We start from the raw sequence: 19,176 nt of genomic DNA, 5'->3' as shown, positions 1-19,176 counted from the left end.
TTTTTTCAGCGATGGGCCTGCAACGCAGTATCGACAAAAGGGAAATTTCTTCTACCTCTCAACGGAACCCTACAAGTATGGCTTCAAAGAAATAACGTGGAATTTCTTTGAGGCTAATCATGGGAAGGGGGCACCAGACGGTGTGGGTGGGGCCCTCAAGAGGTCAGCAGACCGGATTGTAGCCCATGGAGGAGACATTCCTGATGCCCAGAGCTTGTATAACAAGCTGAAAAGCCTGGACACATCTGTCGAGCTGTTCTTCATCCCAGAGAGGGATATTGAATCAAAGCCTGAGGTACCTGCAATAGCTGCCATAAAAGGCACTATGAGAATCCACCAAGCTATCAGTCTGACACCCGGCCAAATGAAATACAGAGACATTTCATGTCTGTGTAAAAGGGAGGAAGGTGTTTTTTGGACTGCCCCTGCTTTAACCTTCAAGAGGTCACTCTAGCTAATGTTCCTGTTTCATCTGACAAGTCCCCAGCATGTGTAAAGACACCAGATAATCCTAGGAGACCAGAAATGATTGAGGTAAAGCACATTGGAGAGTGGTGCGTCGTTAATTATGACAATGAAGCATACCCAGGTATCATCATGGATGCAGAAGGGCACAGTGTGAAAGTTAAGTGTTTGCAACGCCATGGCATAAACAAGTTCAAATGGCCAAGTCTTCGGGATGACATCTGTTGGTACCATGACTGGCAGGTACTTTGCCTAATACCAGAACCACAGGCTCTGAACAAGCGCTCTGTACAGATTGAAGTGTCTGCATGGAAGTATGTGGAACAGCAACTGCAGAACTGAGCCATGTCTCTGCAGAAAGGGAGAGACTGTTTGGAGATGCGTCCAAGTGATCTTTCTGTAATATTCTGTTTTTTCAAATCAACTGTTCTCCACTTAAAAAACATTTTTCTTCTTGTTCTACAGTTGAATGTTTGACTTTCACTGTGCAGAATGATGTACAGAGTTTAACGCTAGAAGGCCACATTAATGTCTCATTTTGGGCATCTTTATTCAGTGGCTGCATGCAGGTAGAGTGGATCAAAAACAGTCTGTTCAACTTGTAATTTCCCCCTACATGGGAAAAGGCATTTTTTACATCATTTTCTTGCATTGTTCCTTGCATTTATGAGGCCATTCAATGACATTTCACAACGTGTCCACCCTGTCATGCCCAGGGTCCACCCTGTCATGTCACTGTCCACCCTGTTATTTTCATGTTCTATGAAAATAAACAAATTATTTTCACAAGTTAGCAAAATCTTTTGTGTGATTCCTTTATAAACAAATGAGGGCCAAATAGTATTGTTTGAAAGTTTGACCAGATATCTTTTTTGTTAGATTTTATTTAGAAAAGAAAGTGCAACTCTCGCAGATTTCATAGAGAAACAAATAGTTTGCCATAATTTCATTATTATCCAAATATTTTTCCCATAAACTAAAATATATTGTTGAGAAAGTGACTAAATAGTTTTCTGAAAATGTACGTTTTATAATCACTATGTAATTACAATGTATTTATTCTGCTTTGAAATTGTCCGTGACAGGGTGGACATATTTTGCTGTTTGCATGTAAATTGTCTGCTTGCAGTTAATTTATAAAAAGTGTGGGAGCTTGACCAATATGCATTTCTAACAGCATAACATATACTTAATACAATGAATATGAAGTTCAATGGAAAATCTCAGCTTTTTGGGGGGGAAATGGGGAAGTCTCAAAGGCACCTTATGGTGATATTGACCCAGGAGTGTATTTTCTAGACCAAACAGTCACGCCCGATGTCCACCAGATGCATATGCGTTTTGTTTTGCCTGATGTCTCGGCCGCATTTTTCCTACTTGATGCACATGTGCTTGGCTTTTCAACTCGCTAAAAGCTAGCTAGTTGGAGTCTGTGTGTACTTCCGTTTGTACCACTGCACCGTAAAGCAACGCACAAGTTGAAAATATTGAATGCATGCGGTATACAGAACGCACCGCAGGGGGTGAAAAGGGATGCCTAGCCTACATACATTTTACATTTTAAGGCTGTGTTCTCCCTCCTGTGCAAACTCATGACTATAGCAAGGACATATTGAAAAATATATTATGCTCACAATGAGATCATGATAACATTATTTGAATGATATAGTAGCCTCAGCACACATATATATTTGCAAGATTATTTTACAGGTAAATCAGATCATAAGTTCATTTTAATTGTCATGTACGTGCCAGGACAACAACCTCATTGTGATCAAGACAAAAGGAGCTGATCATGGACTACAGGAAAAGGAGGGCCGAACAGGCCACCATTAACATCGACGGGGCTGTAGTGGAGCAGGTTGAGAGCTTCAAGTTCCTTGGTGTCCACATCACCAACAAACTATCATGGTCCAAACACACCAAGTTGTGAAGAGGGCACGACAACACATTTTCCCCCTCAGGAGACTGAAAAGATTTGGCATGGGTCCCCAGATCCTCAAAAAGTTATACAGCTGCACCATCGAGAGCATCCTGACTGGTTGCATCACTGCCTGGTATGGCAACTGCTCGGCATCCAACCGTAATGCGCTACAGAGGGTAGTGCGTACGGCCCATTACATCACTGGGGCCAAGCTTCCTGCCATTCAGGACCTCTATACTAGGCGGTGTCAGAGGAAGGCCCAAAAATGTTTCAAAGACTCCAGTCACCCAAGTCATAGACTGTTCTCTTTGCTACCGCACAGCAAGCGGTACCGGAGCGCTAAGTCTAGGTCCAAAAGGCTCCTTAACAGCTTCTATCCCCAAGCCATAAGACTGCTGAACAATTAATGAAATGGCCACCCGGACTATGTACATTGACCCCCCCCCAGCCCCCCCCCCACACACACACTTTGTTTTTACACTGCTGCTACTCGCTGCTTATCTATGCATAGTCACTTTACTCCTACCTACATGTACAAATTACCTCGACTAACCTGTACCCCCGCATATTGACTCGGTACAGGTACCCCTGTATATAGCCTCGTTATTGTTATTTTATTGTTACTTTTTTTTTTTTTTTTTTACTTTAGTTTATTTAGTAAATATATTCTTAACTCTATTTCTTGAACTGCATTGTTGGTTAAGGGCTTGTAAGTAAGCATTTCACGGTAAGGTCTACCTGTTGTATTTGGTGCATGTGACAAATACACATTTATTTTATTTTATTTTGTAAAAATAATCATTTAAGCTGAATTCGTGATTGCGAGTTTCCAGATCAGTGACTTTTTCAAATTACATCCTTGTTTGCTGCAAACTTGTTTCCTGGGACATACTTTACCATTATTTGTGAACTGCTGTTAATGAAGTGGAATATTTTGATCCAAAATACATTTGTACTGTAATGATGAATGACTGCCTGTAGAGAGGAAGAGGTGAAGATTTGTCCAAAATAAGCCCAATGCGTTTATATGGTCGCATGCTTTCCCGTCTTTGGGACAACTACTACCATTGTTAGGGCGAAGAGCATCTCGTCATTATATACATCTCTGCTGATTTATTTATTTATTATTTTTTATTATTAACAAATAAATATCAACAAACAAAAGAGGAATAGTCACATGCAAACAAGCATACACACAAACTATTTACATTACCAGGAATCCTAAACAAACAAATCATATTCATTAATAATACAACACATTTTAATTGCCTTTTTGTTTTTCATTTTAGTTAAAGTAGTGCCATATTGTTTAAATTCATTTATAAAGTGGAAAAAGTTAGGTTTTGAATTAGACCATTTGCATTTGTGAATATAAAATGTACCTAATATTATCTGCTGCCTGCTGTATTGAAAATAGGACCAATTACGTAATCCATAGGAGGAGCGAATATTGACGTCACCAAAATGCGACAGACGTAAAATAACACGAGGATGATTTTCAGAGTTTTCAGATGATCATTTTGAACACTTTGGCTCACAAAACAAAGTGTATTCTATATTTTGCAATCTGGAACTTTGGAAAACTGCAAAATGTCGGATTTTTCCTCTCTCGGTCTGTCAGATTGGCTGATTCAACAATGTAAACAAATGGGGATCAGTAAACCAACTCAAGTCCAGGAAAACTGTATGCCACCTATTCTGGAAGGTAAGACTTAACGTTTGATAATAATAATAATAATATGCCATTTAGCAGACGCTTTTATCCAAAGTGACTTACAGTCATGTGTGCATAAATTTTTACGTATGGGTGGTCCCGGGGATCGAACCCACTACCCTGGCGTACCCTGCTAGCAAACTGTGTTATTCCTTGTAATGTTTATTGTATTTTAATAAGGTTTAACATTTATTTACCCAGGTAGCAGTTTAATGAGAATACATAATCTCTGGCTACAATAACGACCTGATCAAGAGAGTAGACTAACTAGCTTTTTTTGAGATATGATTTTGCCCCTTTGTTGTCTAGGTCGGGATTGTATGGGTTGTGCCAAGACTGGCAGTGGAAAGACAGCCGCCTTTGTGCTACCAGTGTTACAGAAATTATCTGAGGACCCATATGGCATCTTCTGTTTAGTTCTCACACCTACCAGGTTGGTGAATCTTCTGATAATTTTGAACTATCTAGGGCAATAATTGACCAACATGTAATTTAAAAGGCATATCTACTGCAAAAGGCATGTATGTAATGTTCAATCTTGTGTAATGTTTAAACTTGTGTCCTTTGCAGGGAATTGGCTTACCAGATTGCCGAACAGTTCAGAGTCCTGGGAAAACCAATGGGCTTGCGGGACTGCATCATTGTTGGTGGAATGGGTAATGTTGATTACCAACGACACTGCCTCTCATTGCATTCTTATTCATTCATCCAGTATGTTCTAATGTTCTGGTGATGTTCCCAACAGATATGATCACACAGGCCTTGGAACTCTCTAAGAAGCCCCACATCGTTGTAGCCACTCCAGGAAGACTGGCAGACCACATTCGGAGCTCCGACACCTTCAGCATCAAGAAGATCCAGTTTCTGGTGAGTTTGAAAGATAATAAATTGATCGATGTGGCCACAAAGGCAATTATATTTTAGGATGTCTAGGTGAGGATGTCTCACTGTCAACCAAAACAGTGAGACTGTTATGAACTACCTTTATATTATTAACAACCTTGGGTGTTGAGCAGAATGTTTTTTCCTCCATTAGTGTTACATTTTTTAATATAGCCTATTGATTTATCATTGTACTTGTCAGGATGCACGGGCGTCTGCATGCCTTCTAATAGGAAGTAAAATCTATTTAGTTAAATATCTTCTGCAAAATGTTACAAGTCATAGAGCCTAATGGTAACTGTTGACATTTTACTTTGACATTTTACTTCGTGATATAATGCTAATAGTAATGCACAGGCTTAATGGTAATTGTCTTTGATAGATCCTTGATGAGGCCGACCGCCTGCTTGAGCAAGGCTGCACAGACTTCACCAAAGACTTGGAGGTGATCCTGGCCGCGGTGCCTGCCAAACGCCAGACGCTGCTGTTCAGTGCCACCCTCACAGACACATTGCAGGAGCTCAAGGGCATCGCCATGAACAAGCCCTTCTTCTGGGAGAGCAAGTCAGAGTAAGCTCTTAGCATGACTGACAACATGATGCACTACATTGGTACATTACATGATTAGTTGCTCAATCATGCATGTAGAGGTAAACCTAATTCTTAAAAACAGGACATTTGTCTGTCTTATGTTCCATTCCATAATTGTATGTCATTTGTGTGCCCATGTGTATTTTAAACATTTTGACATATAAATTGTTCACTGAGCTGAGTGGGAAAAGATTCTCAATTTAATTGACTGGTAAAATGAATGTTATTTGCTCTCTTGATTATCAACAAATGGAGTAGCTCTTTGCCCTTTTTAACAAAATGTGCTATATTGCTACAACATACTTAAATTGTAAGTGTATTTTTCTCATAGGGTCCGCACGGTAGAGGAGTTGGATCAAAGGTACATCCTGACACCAGAGAAAGTGAAAGATGCCTACCTGGTGCACCTGATCCAGAAGTTTCAAGACGAGCACGACGACTGGTCCATCATGATCTTCACCAACACCTGCAAGTAAGAACACCTTTGACCCTAATTGCTCCTGTAAGTCGCTCTGGATAAGAGCGTCTGCTAAATTACCAAAAAAATGTGATTATCAGACACATTTACATTTTACATTTACGTCATTTAGCAGACGCTCTTATCCAGAGCGACTTACAAATTGGTGCATTTACCTTATAGCCAGTGGGATAACCACTTTACAATATGTATTTTTATTTTATTAATTTTTTGGGGGTGGAGTAAGGGGGGGTAGAAGGATTACTTTATCCTATCCCAGGTATTCCTTAAAGAGGTGGGGTTTCAAGTGTCTCCGGAAGGTGGTGAGTGTCTCCGCTGTCCTGGCGTCGTGAGGGAGCTTGTTCCACCATTGGGGTGCCAGAGCAGTTTTGACTGGGCTGAGCGGGAGCTGTGCTTCCGCAGAGGTAGGGGGGCCAGCAGGCCAGAGGTGGATGAACGCAATGCCCTCGTTTGGGTGTAGGGACTGATCAGAGCCTGAAGGTACGGAGGTGCCGTTCCCCTCACAGATCCGTAGGCAAGCACCATGGTCTTGTAGCAGATGCGAGCTTCAACTGGAAGCCAGTGGAGTGTGCGGAGGAGCGGGGTGACGTGAGAGAACTTGGGAAGGTTGAACACTAGACGGGCTGCGGCATTCTGGATGAGTTGTAGGGGTTTAATGGCACAGGCAGGGATCCCAGCCAACAGCGAGTTGCAGTAATCCAGACGACAAGTGCCTGGATTAGGACCTGTGCCGCTTCCTGTGTAAGGCAGGGTCGTACTCTCCGAATGTTGTAGAGCATGAACCTACAGGATCGGGTCACCGCCTTGATGTTAGCGGAGAACGACAGGGTGTTGTCCAGGGTCACGCCAAGGCTCTTCGCACTCTGGGAGGAGGACACAACGGAGTTGTCAACCGTGATGGCGAGATCATGGAACGGGCAGTCCTTCCCCGGTAGGAGGAGCAGCTCCGTCTTGCCGAGGTTCAGCTTGAGGTGGTGATCCGTCATCCACACTGATATGTCTGCCAGACATGCAGAGATGCAATTCGCCACCTGGTTATCAGAAGGGGGAAAGGAGAAGATTAGTTGTGTGTCGTCTGCGTAGCAATGATAGGAGAGGCCATGTGAGGATATGACAGAGCCAAGTGACTTGGTGTATAGCGAGAATAGGAGAGGGCCTAGAACTGAGCCCTGGGGGACACCAGTGGTGAGAGCACGTGGTGCGGAGACAGATTCTCGTCAAGCCACTTGGTAGGAGCGACCGGTCAGGTAGGACGCAATCCAAGAGTGAGCCGCGCCGGAGATGCCCAACTTGGAGAGGGTGGAGAGGAGGATCTGATGGTTCACAGTATCAAAGGTAGCAGAAAGGTCTAGAAGGACAAGAGCAGAGGAGAGAGAGTTAGCTTTAGCAGTGCGGAGAGCCTCCGTGACACAGAGAAGAGCAGTCTCAGTTGAATGACCAGTCTTGAAACCTGACTGGTTTGGATCAAGAAGGTCATTCTGAGAGAGATAGCAAGAGAGTTGGCTAAAGATGGCACGCTCAAGATTTTTGGAGAGAAAAGAAAGAAGGGATACTGGTCTGTAGTTGTTGACATCAGAGGGATCGAGTGTTGGTTTTTTGAGAAGGGGTGCAACTCTCGCTCTTTTGAAGACGGAAGGGACATAGCCAGCGGTCAAGGATGAGTTGATGAGCGAGGTGAGGTAAGGGAGAAGGTCACCGGAGATGGTCTGGAGAAGAGAGGAGGGGATAGGGTCAAGCGGGCAGGTTGTTGGGCGGCCAGCCATCACAAGTCGCAAGATTTCATCTGGAGAGAGAGGGGAGAAGGAAGTCAAAGCATAGGGTAGGGCAGTGTGAGCAGGACCAGCAGTGTCATTTGACTTAACGAGGATCGGATGTCGTCAACCTTCTTTTCAAAATGGTTGACGAAGTCATCCACAGAGAGGGAGGAGGGGGGGAGGAGGATTCAGCAGGGAGGAGAAGGTGGCAAAGAGCTTCCTAGGGTTAGAGGCAGATGCTTGGAATTTAGAGTGGTAGAAAGTGGCTTTGAAACAGATGAAGAAAATGTAGAGAGGAGGGAGTGAAAAGATGCCAGGTCCGCAGGGAGTCTAGTTTTCCTCCATTTCCGCTCGGCTGCCCGGAGCCCTGTTCTGTGAGCTCGCAATGAGTCGTCAAGCCACGGAGCAGGAGGGGAGGACCGAGCCGGCCGGGAGGATAGGGGACATAGAGAGTCAAAGGATGCAGAAAGGGAGGAGAGGAGGGCTGAGGAGGCAGAATCAGGAGATTGGAGGGAAGGTTGCGACGGCGCATTACCATCTGAGTAGGGGCAGAGTGAGTAGTGTTGGAGGAGAGCGAGAGAGAAAAGGATACAAAGTAGTGGTCGGAGACATGGAGGGGAGTTGCAGTGAGATTAGTAGAATAACAGCATCTAGTAAAGATGAGGTCAAGCGTATTGCCTGCCTTGTGAGTAGGGGGAGAGGGTGAGGTCAAAAGAGGAGAGGAGAGGAGTGGAAAGAAGGAGGCAGAGAGAAATAAGTCAAAGGTAGACGTAGGGGGGTTGAAGTCCCCCAGAACTGTGAGGGGTGAGCCATCCTCAGGAAAGGAACTTATCAAGGCGTCAAGCTCATTGATGAACTCTCCAAGGGAACCTGGAGGGCGATAAATGACAAGGATGTTAAGCTTGAATGGGCTAGTGACTGTGACAGCATGGAATTCAAATGAGGAGATAGACAGATGGGTCAGGGGAAAAAGAGAGAATGTCCACTTGGGAGAGATGAGGATTCCTGTGCCACCACCCCGCTGACCAGATGCTCTCGGGGTATGCGAGAACACATGGTCAGACGAGGAGAGAGCAGTAGGAGTAGCAGTGTTTTCAGTAGTAATCCATGTTTCCGTCAGCGCCAAGAAGTCGAGGGACTGGAGGGTAGCATAGGCTGAGATTAACTCTGCCTTGTTGGCCGCAGAACGGCAGTTCCAGAGGCTGCCGGAGACCTGGAACTCCACGTGGGTCGTGCGTGCAGGGACCACCAGGTTAGAGAGGCAGCAGCCACGCAGTGTGAGGCATTTGTATAGCCTGAGCGGAGAGGAGAGAACAGGGATAGACAGAGACATAGTTGACATGCTACAGAAAATGGCTACAATAATGCAACAATAAGGTCTGATTTCATTATTACTGAAACAGGTTCGAAGTGAAAATATAAATATCCAGTCCATTTAAACAATTGGAGGCCTCTTACACTTCAGTGTTGTGCTGCAAAAATTCTAGCAAAATGCATAGCGCATAGAATTAAAAAGGGATTATTGGATACTATTCATCCTAATCAGACAAGTTTTTTACATGGACGATACATTGGAGATAATATAAGACTACTGGAAACAATAGAACACTATGGAAAATCTGGAAAACCAGGCCTGGTATTCATAGCTGACTTTGAAAAGGGTTTTGATACGACTGGAGTTTACATATAAATTGAATATTTCAATTTTGGACAATCCTTATAAAATGGGTTAAAGTTATGTATAGTAACCATAGGTGTAAATAAAGGCTACTTCTCAGAAAGTTTTAAACTGTCAAGAGGAGTAAAACAAGGTTGTCCACTATCGGCATATCTATTTATTATTGCCATAGAAATGTTAGCTGTTAAAATCAGATCCAACTATAATATCAAGGGGTTAGAAATCCAGGGCTTAAAAACAAAGGTGTCATTGTACGCTGATGATTCATGTTTTCTTTTAAATCCACAATTTGGATCCCTCCACAGCCTCGTAGAGGATCTAGATACTATTTCTAACCTCTCTGGATCACTAAAAAATACAACTTTTACATTACTGTGTAGTTTACCAATAAAATTATGTGGACATACTCGGTATACATATCCCAAAATAAATAAATAAATGTTAACAAAAATAGATAATATCTTGCTATCATGGAAAGGAAAATACCTGTCTATTTGTGGAAAAATCACCCTGATTAACTCTTTAGTCATATCCCAGTTTACCTATTTGCTTTTGGTCTTACACCTAGCGACCTGTTTTTGAAATTATAAGAGCAAAAAGTATTCTATTTTATTTGGAAACGGCAAGCCAGACAAAATTGAACGGGCCTATTTATATAATGAATATGAATTCGGAGGGCAGAAATGATTAAATATTAAAGCATTAGACCTCTCACTAAAGGTGTCAGTCATACAAAAGTTATATTTAAATCTGAACTGGTTCTGTAGCTGATTAGTAAGAATGTCTCACCCCATGTTCAAGAATGGCCTTTTTCCCTTTATTCAGATTACAATCTCTCACTTTCGGTTATTTGAAAACGAAATAATCTCCAAAATATAGCTATTTTTAAAACAAGCCATAGGAAGTTGGTTGCAATTTCAGTTTAATGCACCAGAAAAAAAAACTGACCAAATAATACAACAAATATTGTGGTTAAACCTTAAAAAAAAGGTATAATCTTTGTAAATGATATCATACAGTGCATTTGGAAAGTATTCAGACCCCTTGACTTTTTTCACATTTGTTACGTTACGTTAGCCTTATTCTAAAATTTTCCCTCATCAATCTACACACAATACCCCATAATGACAAAGCAAAAACAGGTTTTTAGACTGAAATGTAACATTTACATACAGTGGGGAGAACAAGTATTTGATACACTGCCGATTTTGCAGGTTTGACTACTTACAAAGCATGTAGAGGTCTGTAATTTTTTATCATAGGTACACTTCAACTGTGAGAGACGGAATCTAAAACAAAAATCCAGAAAATCACATTGTATGATTTTTAAGTAATTAATTTGCATTTTATTGCATGACATAAGTATTTGATCACCTACCAACCAGTAAGAATTCCGGCTCTCACAGACCTGTTAGTTTTTCTTTAAGAAGCCCTCCTGTGCTCCACTCATTACCTGTATTAACTGCACCTGTTTGAACTCGTTACCTGTATAAAAGACACCTGTCCACACACTCAATCAAACAGACTCCAACCTCTCCACAATGGCCAAGACCAGAGAGCTGTGTAAGGACATCAGGGATACAATTGTAGACCTGCACAAGGCTGGGATGGGCTACAGGACAATAGGTAATGCAGCTTGATGAGAAGGCAACAACTGTTGGCGCAATTATTAGAAAATGGAAGAAGTTCAAGATGACGGTCAATCACCCTCGGTCTGGGGCTCCATGCATGATCTCACCTATTGGGGCATCAATGATCATGAGGAAGGTGAGAGATCAGCCCAGAACTACACGGCAGGACCTGGTCAATGACCTGAAGAGAGCTGGGACCACAGTCTCAAAGAAAACCATTAGTAACACACTACGCCGTCATGGATTAAAATCCTGCAGCGCACGCAAGGTCCCCCTGCTCAAGCCAGCGCATGTCCAGGCCCGTCTGAAGTTTGCCAATGACAATCTGGATGATCCAGAGGAGGAATGGGAGAAGGTCATGTGGTCTGATGAGACAAAAATAGAGCTTTTTGGTCTAAACTCCACTCGCCGTGTTTGGAGGAAGAAGAAGGATGAGTACAACCCCAAGAACACCATCCCAACCCTGAAGCATGGAGGTGGAAACATCATTATTTGGGGATGCTTTTCTGCAAAGGGGACAGGACGACTGCACCTTATTGAGGGGAGGATGGATGGGGCCATGTACGCGAGATCTTGGCCAACAACCTCCTTCCCTCAGTAAGAGCATTGAAGATGGGTCGTGGTCTGGGTCTTCCAGCATGACAATGACCCGAAACACACAGCCAGGGCAACTAAGGAGTGGCTCCGTAAGAAGCATCTCAAGGTCCTGGAGTGGCCTAGCCAGTCTCCAGACCTGAACCCAATAGAACATCTTTGGAGGGAGCTGAAAGTCCGTATTGCCCAGCGACAGCCCCGAAACCTGAAGGATCTGGAGGTCTGTATGGAGGAGTGGGCCAAAATCCCTGCTGCAGTGTGTGCAAACCTGGTCAAGACCTACAGGAAACGTATGATCTCTGTAATTGCAAACAAAGGTTTCTGTACCAAATATTAAGTTCTGCTTTTCTGATGTATCAAATACTTATGTCATGCAATAAAATGCAAATTAATTACTTAAAAATCATACAATGTGATTTTCTGGATTTTTGTTTTAGATTCCGTCTCTCACAGTTGAAATGTACCTATGATAAAAATTACAGACCTCTACATGCTTTGTAAGTAGGAAAACCTGCAAAATCAGCAGTGTATCAAATACTTGTTCTCCCCACTGTATATAGTGAGGGAAAAAAGTATTTGATCCCCTGCTGATTTTGTATGTTTGCCCACTGACAAAGGAATGGTCAGTCTATAATGTTAATGGTAGGTTTATTTGAACAGTGAGAGAGAGAATAACAACAAAAAAATCCAGAAAAACCCATGTAAAAAATGTTATAAATTGATTTGCATTTTAATGAGGGAAATAAGTATTTGACCCCCTCTCAATCAGAAAGATTTCTGGCTCCCAGGTGTTTTTTATACAGGTAACGAGCTGAGGTTAGGAGCACACTCTTAAAGGGAGTGCTCCTAATCTCAGCTTGTTACCTGTATAAAAGACACCTGTCCACAGAAGCGATCAATCAATCAGATTCCAAACTCTCCACCATGGCCAAGACCAAAGAGCTCTCCAAGGATGTCAGGGACAAGATTGTAGACCTACACAAGGCTGGAATGGGCTACAAGACCATCGCCAAACAGCTTGGTGAGAAGGTGACAACAGTTGGTGCAAATAATCGCAAATGGAAGAAAAACAAAATAACTGTCAATCCCTCGGCCTGGGGCTCCATGCAAGATCTCACCTCGTGGAGTTGCAATGATCATGAGAACGGTGAGGAATCAGCCCAGAACTACACAGGAGGATCTTGTCAATGATCTCAAGGCATCTGGGACCATAGTCACCAAGAAAACAGTTGGTAACACACTACGCCGTGAAGGACTGAAATCCTGCAGCGCCCGCAAGGTCCCCCTGCTCAAGAAAACACATATACAGTGGGGGAAAAAAGTATTTAGTCTGACACCAATTGTGCAAGTTCTCCCACTTAAAAAGATGAGAGGCCGGTAATTTTCATCATAGGTACACGTCAACTATGACAGACAAAATGAGAAGAAAAAAATCCAGAAAATCACATTGTAGGATTTTTAATTAATTTATTTGCAAATTATGGTGGAAAATAAGTATTTGGTCAATAACAAAAGTTTCTCAATACTTTGTTATATACCCTTTGTTGGCAATGACACAGGTCAAACGTTTTCTGTAAGTCTTCACAAGGTTTTCACACATGTTGCTGGTATTTTGGCCCATTCCTCCATGCAGATCTCCTCTAGAGCAGTGATGTTTTGGGGCTGTCGCTGGCAACACGGACTTTCAACTCCCTCCAAAGATTTTCTATGGGGTTGAGATCTGGAGACTGGCTAGGCCACTCCAGGACCTTAATGCTTCTTACGAAGCCACTCCTTCGTTGCCCGGGCGGTGTGTTTGGGATCATTGTCATGCTGAAAGACCCAGCCACGTTTCATCTTCAATGCCCTTGCTGATGGAAGGAGGTTTTCACTCAATCTCACGATACATGGCCCCATTCATTCTTTCCTTTACACGGATCAGTCGTCCTGGTCCCTTTGCGGAAAAACAGGCCCAAAGCATGATGTTTCCACCCCCATGCTTCACAGTAGGTATGGTGTTCTTTGGATGCAACTCAGCATTCTTTGTCCTCCAAACACGACAAGTTTTTACCAAAAAGTTATATTTTGGTTTCATCTGACCATATGATATTCTCCCAATCCTCGTCTGGATCATCCAAATGCACTCTAGCAAACTTCAGACGGGCCTGGACATGTACTGGCTTAAGCAGGGGGACACGTCTGGCACTGCAGGATTTGAGTGCCTGGCGGCGTAGTGTGTTACTGATGGTAGGCTTTGTTACTTTGGTCCCAACTCTCTGCAGGTCATTCACTAGGTCCCCCCGTGTGGTTCTGGGATTTTTGCTCACCGTTCTTGTGATCATTTTGACCCCACGGGGTGAGATCTTGCGTGGAGCCCCAGATCGAGGGAGATTATCAGTGGTCTTGTATGTCTTCCATTTCCTAATATTATGCTCCCACAGTTGATTTCTTCAAACCAAGCTGCTTACCTATTGCAGATTCAGTCTTCCCAGCCTGGTGCAGGTCTACAATTTTGTTTCTGGTGTCCTTTGACAGCTCTTTGGTCTTGGCCATTGTGGAGTTTGGAGTGTGACTGTTTGAGGTTGTGGACAGGTGTCTTTTATACTGATAACAAGTTCAAACAGGTGCCATTAATACAGGTAACAAGTGGAGGACAGAGGAGCCTCTTAAAGAAGAAGTTACAGGTCTGTGAGAGCCAGAAATCTTGCTTGTTTGTAGGTGACCAAATACTTATTTTCCACCATAATTTGCAAATAAATTCATTAAAAATCCTACAATGTGATTTTCTGGATATTTTTTCTCTCAATTTGTCTGTCATAGTTGACGTGTACCTATGATGAAAATTACAGGCCTCTCTCATCTTTTTAAGTGGGAGAACTTGCACAATTGGTGGCTGACTAAATTCCCACTGTACCTATGATACAAATTACAGACCTCTACATGCTTTGTAAGTAGGAAAACCTGCAAAATCGGCAGTGTATCAAATACTTGTTCTCCCCACTGTATATACACACACACACACTAACATTCTATTGGTTGCAAGAATTTTGTATAATAATTTAAATTGAAAAATTCTAAGTTTTGAATCCGGCGTTGTTTTGCGTATCAGTTCATAAACTCTTCCATTTTTGCGGTAATGCTGCAATCAGTTGGTTGTAGTTTTGGGTAGAGCAGACAGTTCCATATATTTTTGTTAGCTGCATGTGTGACATAACTCCACCAGTTCTATTTACAGTGTATTCGGAAAGTATTCAGACCCCTTCCATTTTTCCACATTTTGTTACGTTACAGCCTTATTCTAAAATTGATTAAATTATTCTTTTCCTCCTCATTATCAATCTACACACAATACCCCATAATGACAAAGCAAAAACTGGTTTCTAGATATTTTTGCAAATTTGTTAACAATATTGACATAAGTATTCAGACCCTTTGCTATGAGACTCGAAATTGAGCTCAGGTGCATCCTGTTTCCATTGATCATCCTTGAGATGTTTCTACAACTTGATTGGAGTCCACCTGTGGTAAATTCAATTGATTGGACATGATTTGGACAGGCACACACCCATCTACAGAAGGTCCCACAGTTGACAGTGCATGTCAGAGCAGAAACCAAGCCATCAGATCGAAGGAATTGTCCGCAGAGCTCTGAGACTGGGTTTTGTCGAGGCACATATCTGGGGAAGGGTACCAAAAAATATCTGCAGCATTGAAGGTCCCCAAGAACACAGTGGCCTCCATCATTCTTAAATGGAAGAAGTTTGGAACAACCAAGACTCTTCCACGAGCTGGCCGCCCGGCCAAACTGAGCAATCGGGGGAGAAGGGCCACGGTCAGAGAGGTTACCAAGAACCCGAAGGTCACTTGGACAGAGCTCCAGAGTTCCTCTGTGGAGATGGGAGAACCTTCCAGAAGGACAACCATCTCTGCAGCACTCCACCAATCAAGCCTTTATGGTAGAGTGGCCAGACGGAAGCCACTCCTCAGTTAAAGGCACATGACAGCCCGCGTGGAGTTTGCCAAAAGGCACCTAAAGGACTCTAAGACCATGAGAAACAAGATTCTCTGGTCTTATGAAACCAATATTGAACTCTTTGGACTGAATGCCAAGTGTCACGTCTGGAGGAAACCTGGCACCATCCCTACGATGAAGCATGGTGGTGGCAGCATCATGCTGTGGGGATGTTTTTCAATGGCAGGGACTGGGAGACTAGTCAGGATCGACGCAAAGATGAAAGGAGCAAAGTTCAGAGAGATCCTTGATGAAAACCTGCTCGAGAGCGCTCAGGACCTCAGACTGGGGTGAAGGTTCACCCCACAGGACAACGACCCTAAGCACACAGCCAAGACAACACAGGAGTGGCTTCGGGACAAGTCTCTGAATGTCCTTGAGTGGCCCAGCCAGAGCCCGGACTTGAACCCGATCGAACATCTCTGGAGATACCTGAAAATAGCTGTGCAGCGACACTCCCCATCCAACCTGACAGAGCTTGAGAGGATCTGCAGAGAAGAATGGGAGAAACCCCCCAAATACAGGTGTGACAAGCTTGTAGCGTTATACCCAAGAAGACTCAAGGCTGTAATCGCTGCCAAAGGTGCTTCAACAAAGTACTGAGTAGAAGGTCAGAATACTTACAGTGGGGAGAACAAGTATTTGATACACTGACGATTTTCCTACTTACAAAGCATGTAGAGGTCTGTCATTTTTATCATAGGTACATTTCAACTGTGAGAGACGGAATCTAAAACAAAAATCCAGAAAATCACATTGTATGATTTTTAAGTAATTAATTTGCATTTTTTTGCATGACATTAGTATTTGATACATCAGAAAAGCAGAACTTAATATTTGGTACAGAAACCTTTGTTTGCAATTACAGAGATCATACGTTTCCTGTAGGTCTTGACCAGGTTTGCACACACTGCAGCAGGGATTTTGGCCCACTCCTCCATACAGACCTCCAGATCCTTCAGGTTTCGGGGCTGTCGCTGGGCAATACGGACTTTCAGCTCCCTCCAAATATTTTCTATTGGGTTCAGGTCTGGAGACTGGCTAGGCCACTCCAGGACCTTGAGATGCTTCTTACGGAGCCACTCCTTAGTTGCCCTGGCTGTGTGTTTCGGGTCGTTGGAAAATGGAAGAAGTTCAAGATGACGGTCAATCACCCTCGGTCTGGGGCTCCATGCAAGATCTCAACTCGTGGGGCATCAATGATCATGAGGAAGGTGAGGGATCAGCCCAGAACTAGGAAAACCTGCAAAATCGGCAGTGTATCAAATACTTGTTCTCCCCACTGTAGATAGGGATATATAGATATATATACAGTACCAGTGAAAGGTTTGGACACACCTACTCATTCATGGGTTTTTCTTTATTTTTACTATATTCTACATTGTAGAATAATAGTGAAGCCATCAAAACTATGAAATAACACATATGGAATCATGTAGTAACCAAAAAAGTGTTAAACAAATCAAAATATATTTGAGATGTGAGATTCTTCAAAGTAGCCACCCTTTGCCTTTATGACAGCTTTGCACACTATTGGCATTCTCTCAACCAGCTTCATGAGGTAGTCACCTGGAATGCACTTCAATTAACAGGTGTGCCTTGTTAAAAGATAAATTGTGGAATTTCTTTCCCTCTTAATGCGTTTGAGCCAATCAATTGTGTTGTGACAAGGTAGGGGGGTATACAGAAGATAGCCCTATTTGGTAAAAGACCAAGTCCATATTATGGCAAGAACAGCTCAAATAAGCAAAGAGAAATGACAGTCCATCATTACTTTAAGACATGGGCAGTCAATACGGAAAATGTCAAGAACTGGAATCTACCATCTACCCCCTAGAAAAATTATAATGTAAATGATTGAGGAACCTGGAAAAATATGATGATAAAAAAATTACCTGTAGAACATGCTGCTGTCAATATAGAATTACAGTTAGACATTGAATCATTAATGCGTTGCATTCTTCCTACAGGAATTGCCAAATCCTCACAATGATGATGCAGAAATTCAACTTTCCTACCATCTCCTTGCATTCAATGATGAAGCAGGTAAACAACCCCAGCTCCTGGAGTGTAGCTCTATATTCATTGATGGGTTACATGACAAGTTGAAGCGCATTTAACATGTGCTTCCTAATAATAACTAATGTTAATTTGGACATTGTCGTTATCTTTTTCACAGAAACAACGTTTCGCCAACCTCGCAAAGTTCAAGTCCAGTGTCTTCAAAATTCTGATTGCAACTGATGTGGCTTCCAGGTAAGAAAGATGTGTTCAACATCAGTGTGTATAATCAGACAAAACATTATCAATACATGGGAAGGTTACAAACCATTGTGGATCTCATATTTTTTCATGTCCATATTGTCAGGGGTCTGGATATTCCAACAGTCCAGGTTGTCATCAACCACAACACTCCAGGTCTTCCCAAGATCTACATTCACAGAGTTGGCCGAACTGCCAGAGCAGGTAATATTCCTCCTTAAGTATCTCTGCCTGTTATCACATAGGCTGCTACTGTACAGACATAAACGTACAAACCACTTTTCTCTGATTTGTCTAAAGGAAGGCATGGTGTCTCGATCACACTGGTGACGCAGTATGACATCCACTTGGTTCATTCCATCGAGGGGCAGATCCGTAAGTGTCAAACATGCATTGAAAAGTATAGATTTAGCAGTTGGTTTAGTATTGCTTGCTACCCTTTCCAATTCAGATATGCCTATTAGCCGTTTGTGAGTATCACTACTTAGGATATGATCACAGGGCAGAAAGCTCAAATTAATTTGTTTTCTCCAGAGGCCAAACTGAAGGAATATCCAGTGAAGGAGAAAGAAGTTCTGAAGATCCTTACTCAAGTCAACGTGGCCAGACGGGAATGTGAAATTGTACGAACACCTATTCTATTTATACACAGACCTTTCCCTCGTGAACATGTAGATGTTGGATAACATGGGCTTATATTACAGCTGTGTGACTTGGCTCACCATTCCTTTTGTTTGTAGAAACTGGAGTCAACAGATTTTGATGAGAAAAAGGAGATCAACAAGAGAAAACAGATGATTTTGGAGGGGAAAGTAAGTATGTTCACCATGAGCCAACCTCCATGGTCCGAGTTAAAGGTTTTGCTGTGATGAGGGTTTTAGTCAATTTGTCCTGACATTCCAACTACTATCTGTCACAGGATCCAGACGTGGAGGCAAAGAGAAAGGCTGAACTGGAGAAGATAAGGGGTGAGAAGAGGAAGTTCAAGGAGAGGATACAGGAAACCATTCAGAAGAAACAACACGGGATGCAGAAGAAGAAACTGATGAAGCAAAAACACATTCAAAAGAAAAAGGCAGTGAAGTCCACATAAAGCAACACTGTACACTTACAAATTGTGTATATAACAAGACCAGTTGCCCATTATGTTCAATATTCAGGTGCAACATGTTTTATAATCTGTACGTTTCCAAATAAATGGCAGTACATCAA

The 19,176-nt window shown here is 42.7% G+C and overlaps 1 protein-coding gene across 1 annotated transcript; it reads left to right on the top strand.

The window, feature by feature from the left end:
* The first annotated feature begins 3,839 nt into the window (after positions 1-3,839).
* Positions 3,840-19,176, top strand: ddx49 (DEAD (Asp-Glu-Ala-Asp) box polypeptide 49). The gene is made up of 13 exons (XM_045223535.1): positions 3,840-4,094; positions 4,413-4,536; positions 4,674-4,759; positions 4,849-4,970; positions 5,368-5,555; positions 5,908-6,048; positions 17,673-17,748; positions 17,882-17,958; positions 18,071-18,168; positions 18,265-18,339; positions 18,499-18,587; positions 18,705-18,776; positions 18,884-19,176. The coding sequence occupies exons 1-13, from the start codon at positions 3,980-3,982 to the stop codon at positions 19,055-19,057; spliced, it is 1,437 nt and encodes a 478-aa protein (XP_045079470.1). The 5' UTR covers positions 3,840-3,979; the 3' UTR covers positions 19,058-19,176.

Source organism: Coregonus clupeaformis, chromosome 11, assembly GCF_020615455.1.
Source record: "Coregonus clupeaformis isolate EN_2021a chromosome 11, ASM2061545v1, whole genome shotgun sequence".
NCBI classification, from domain to species: domain Eukaryota; kingdom Metazoa; phylum Chordata; class Actinopteri; order Salmoniformes; family Salmonidae; genus Coregonus; species Coregonus clupeaformis.
This window is presented reverse-complemented; position numbering and strand designations above follow the sequence as displayed.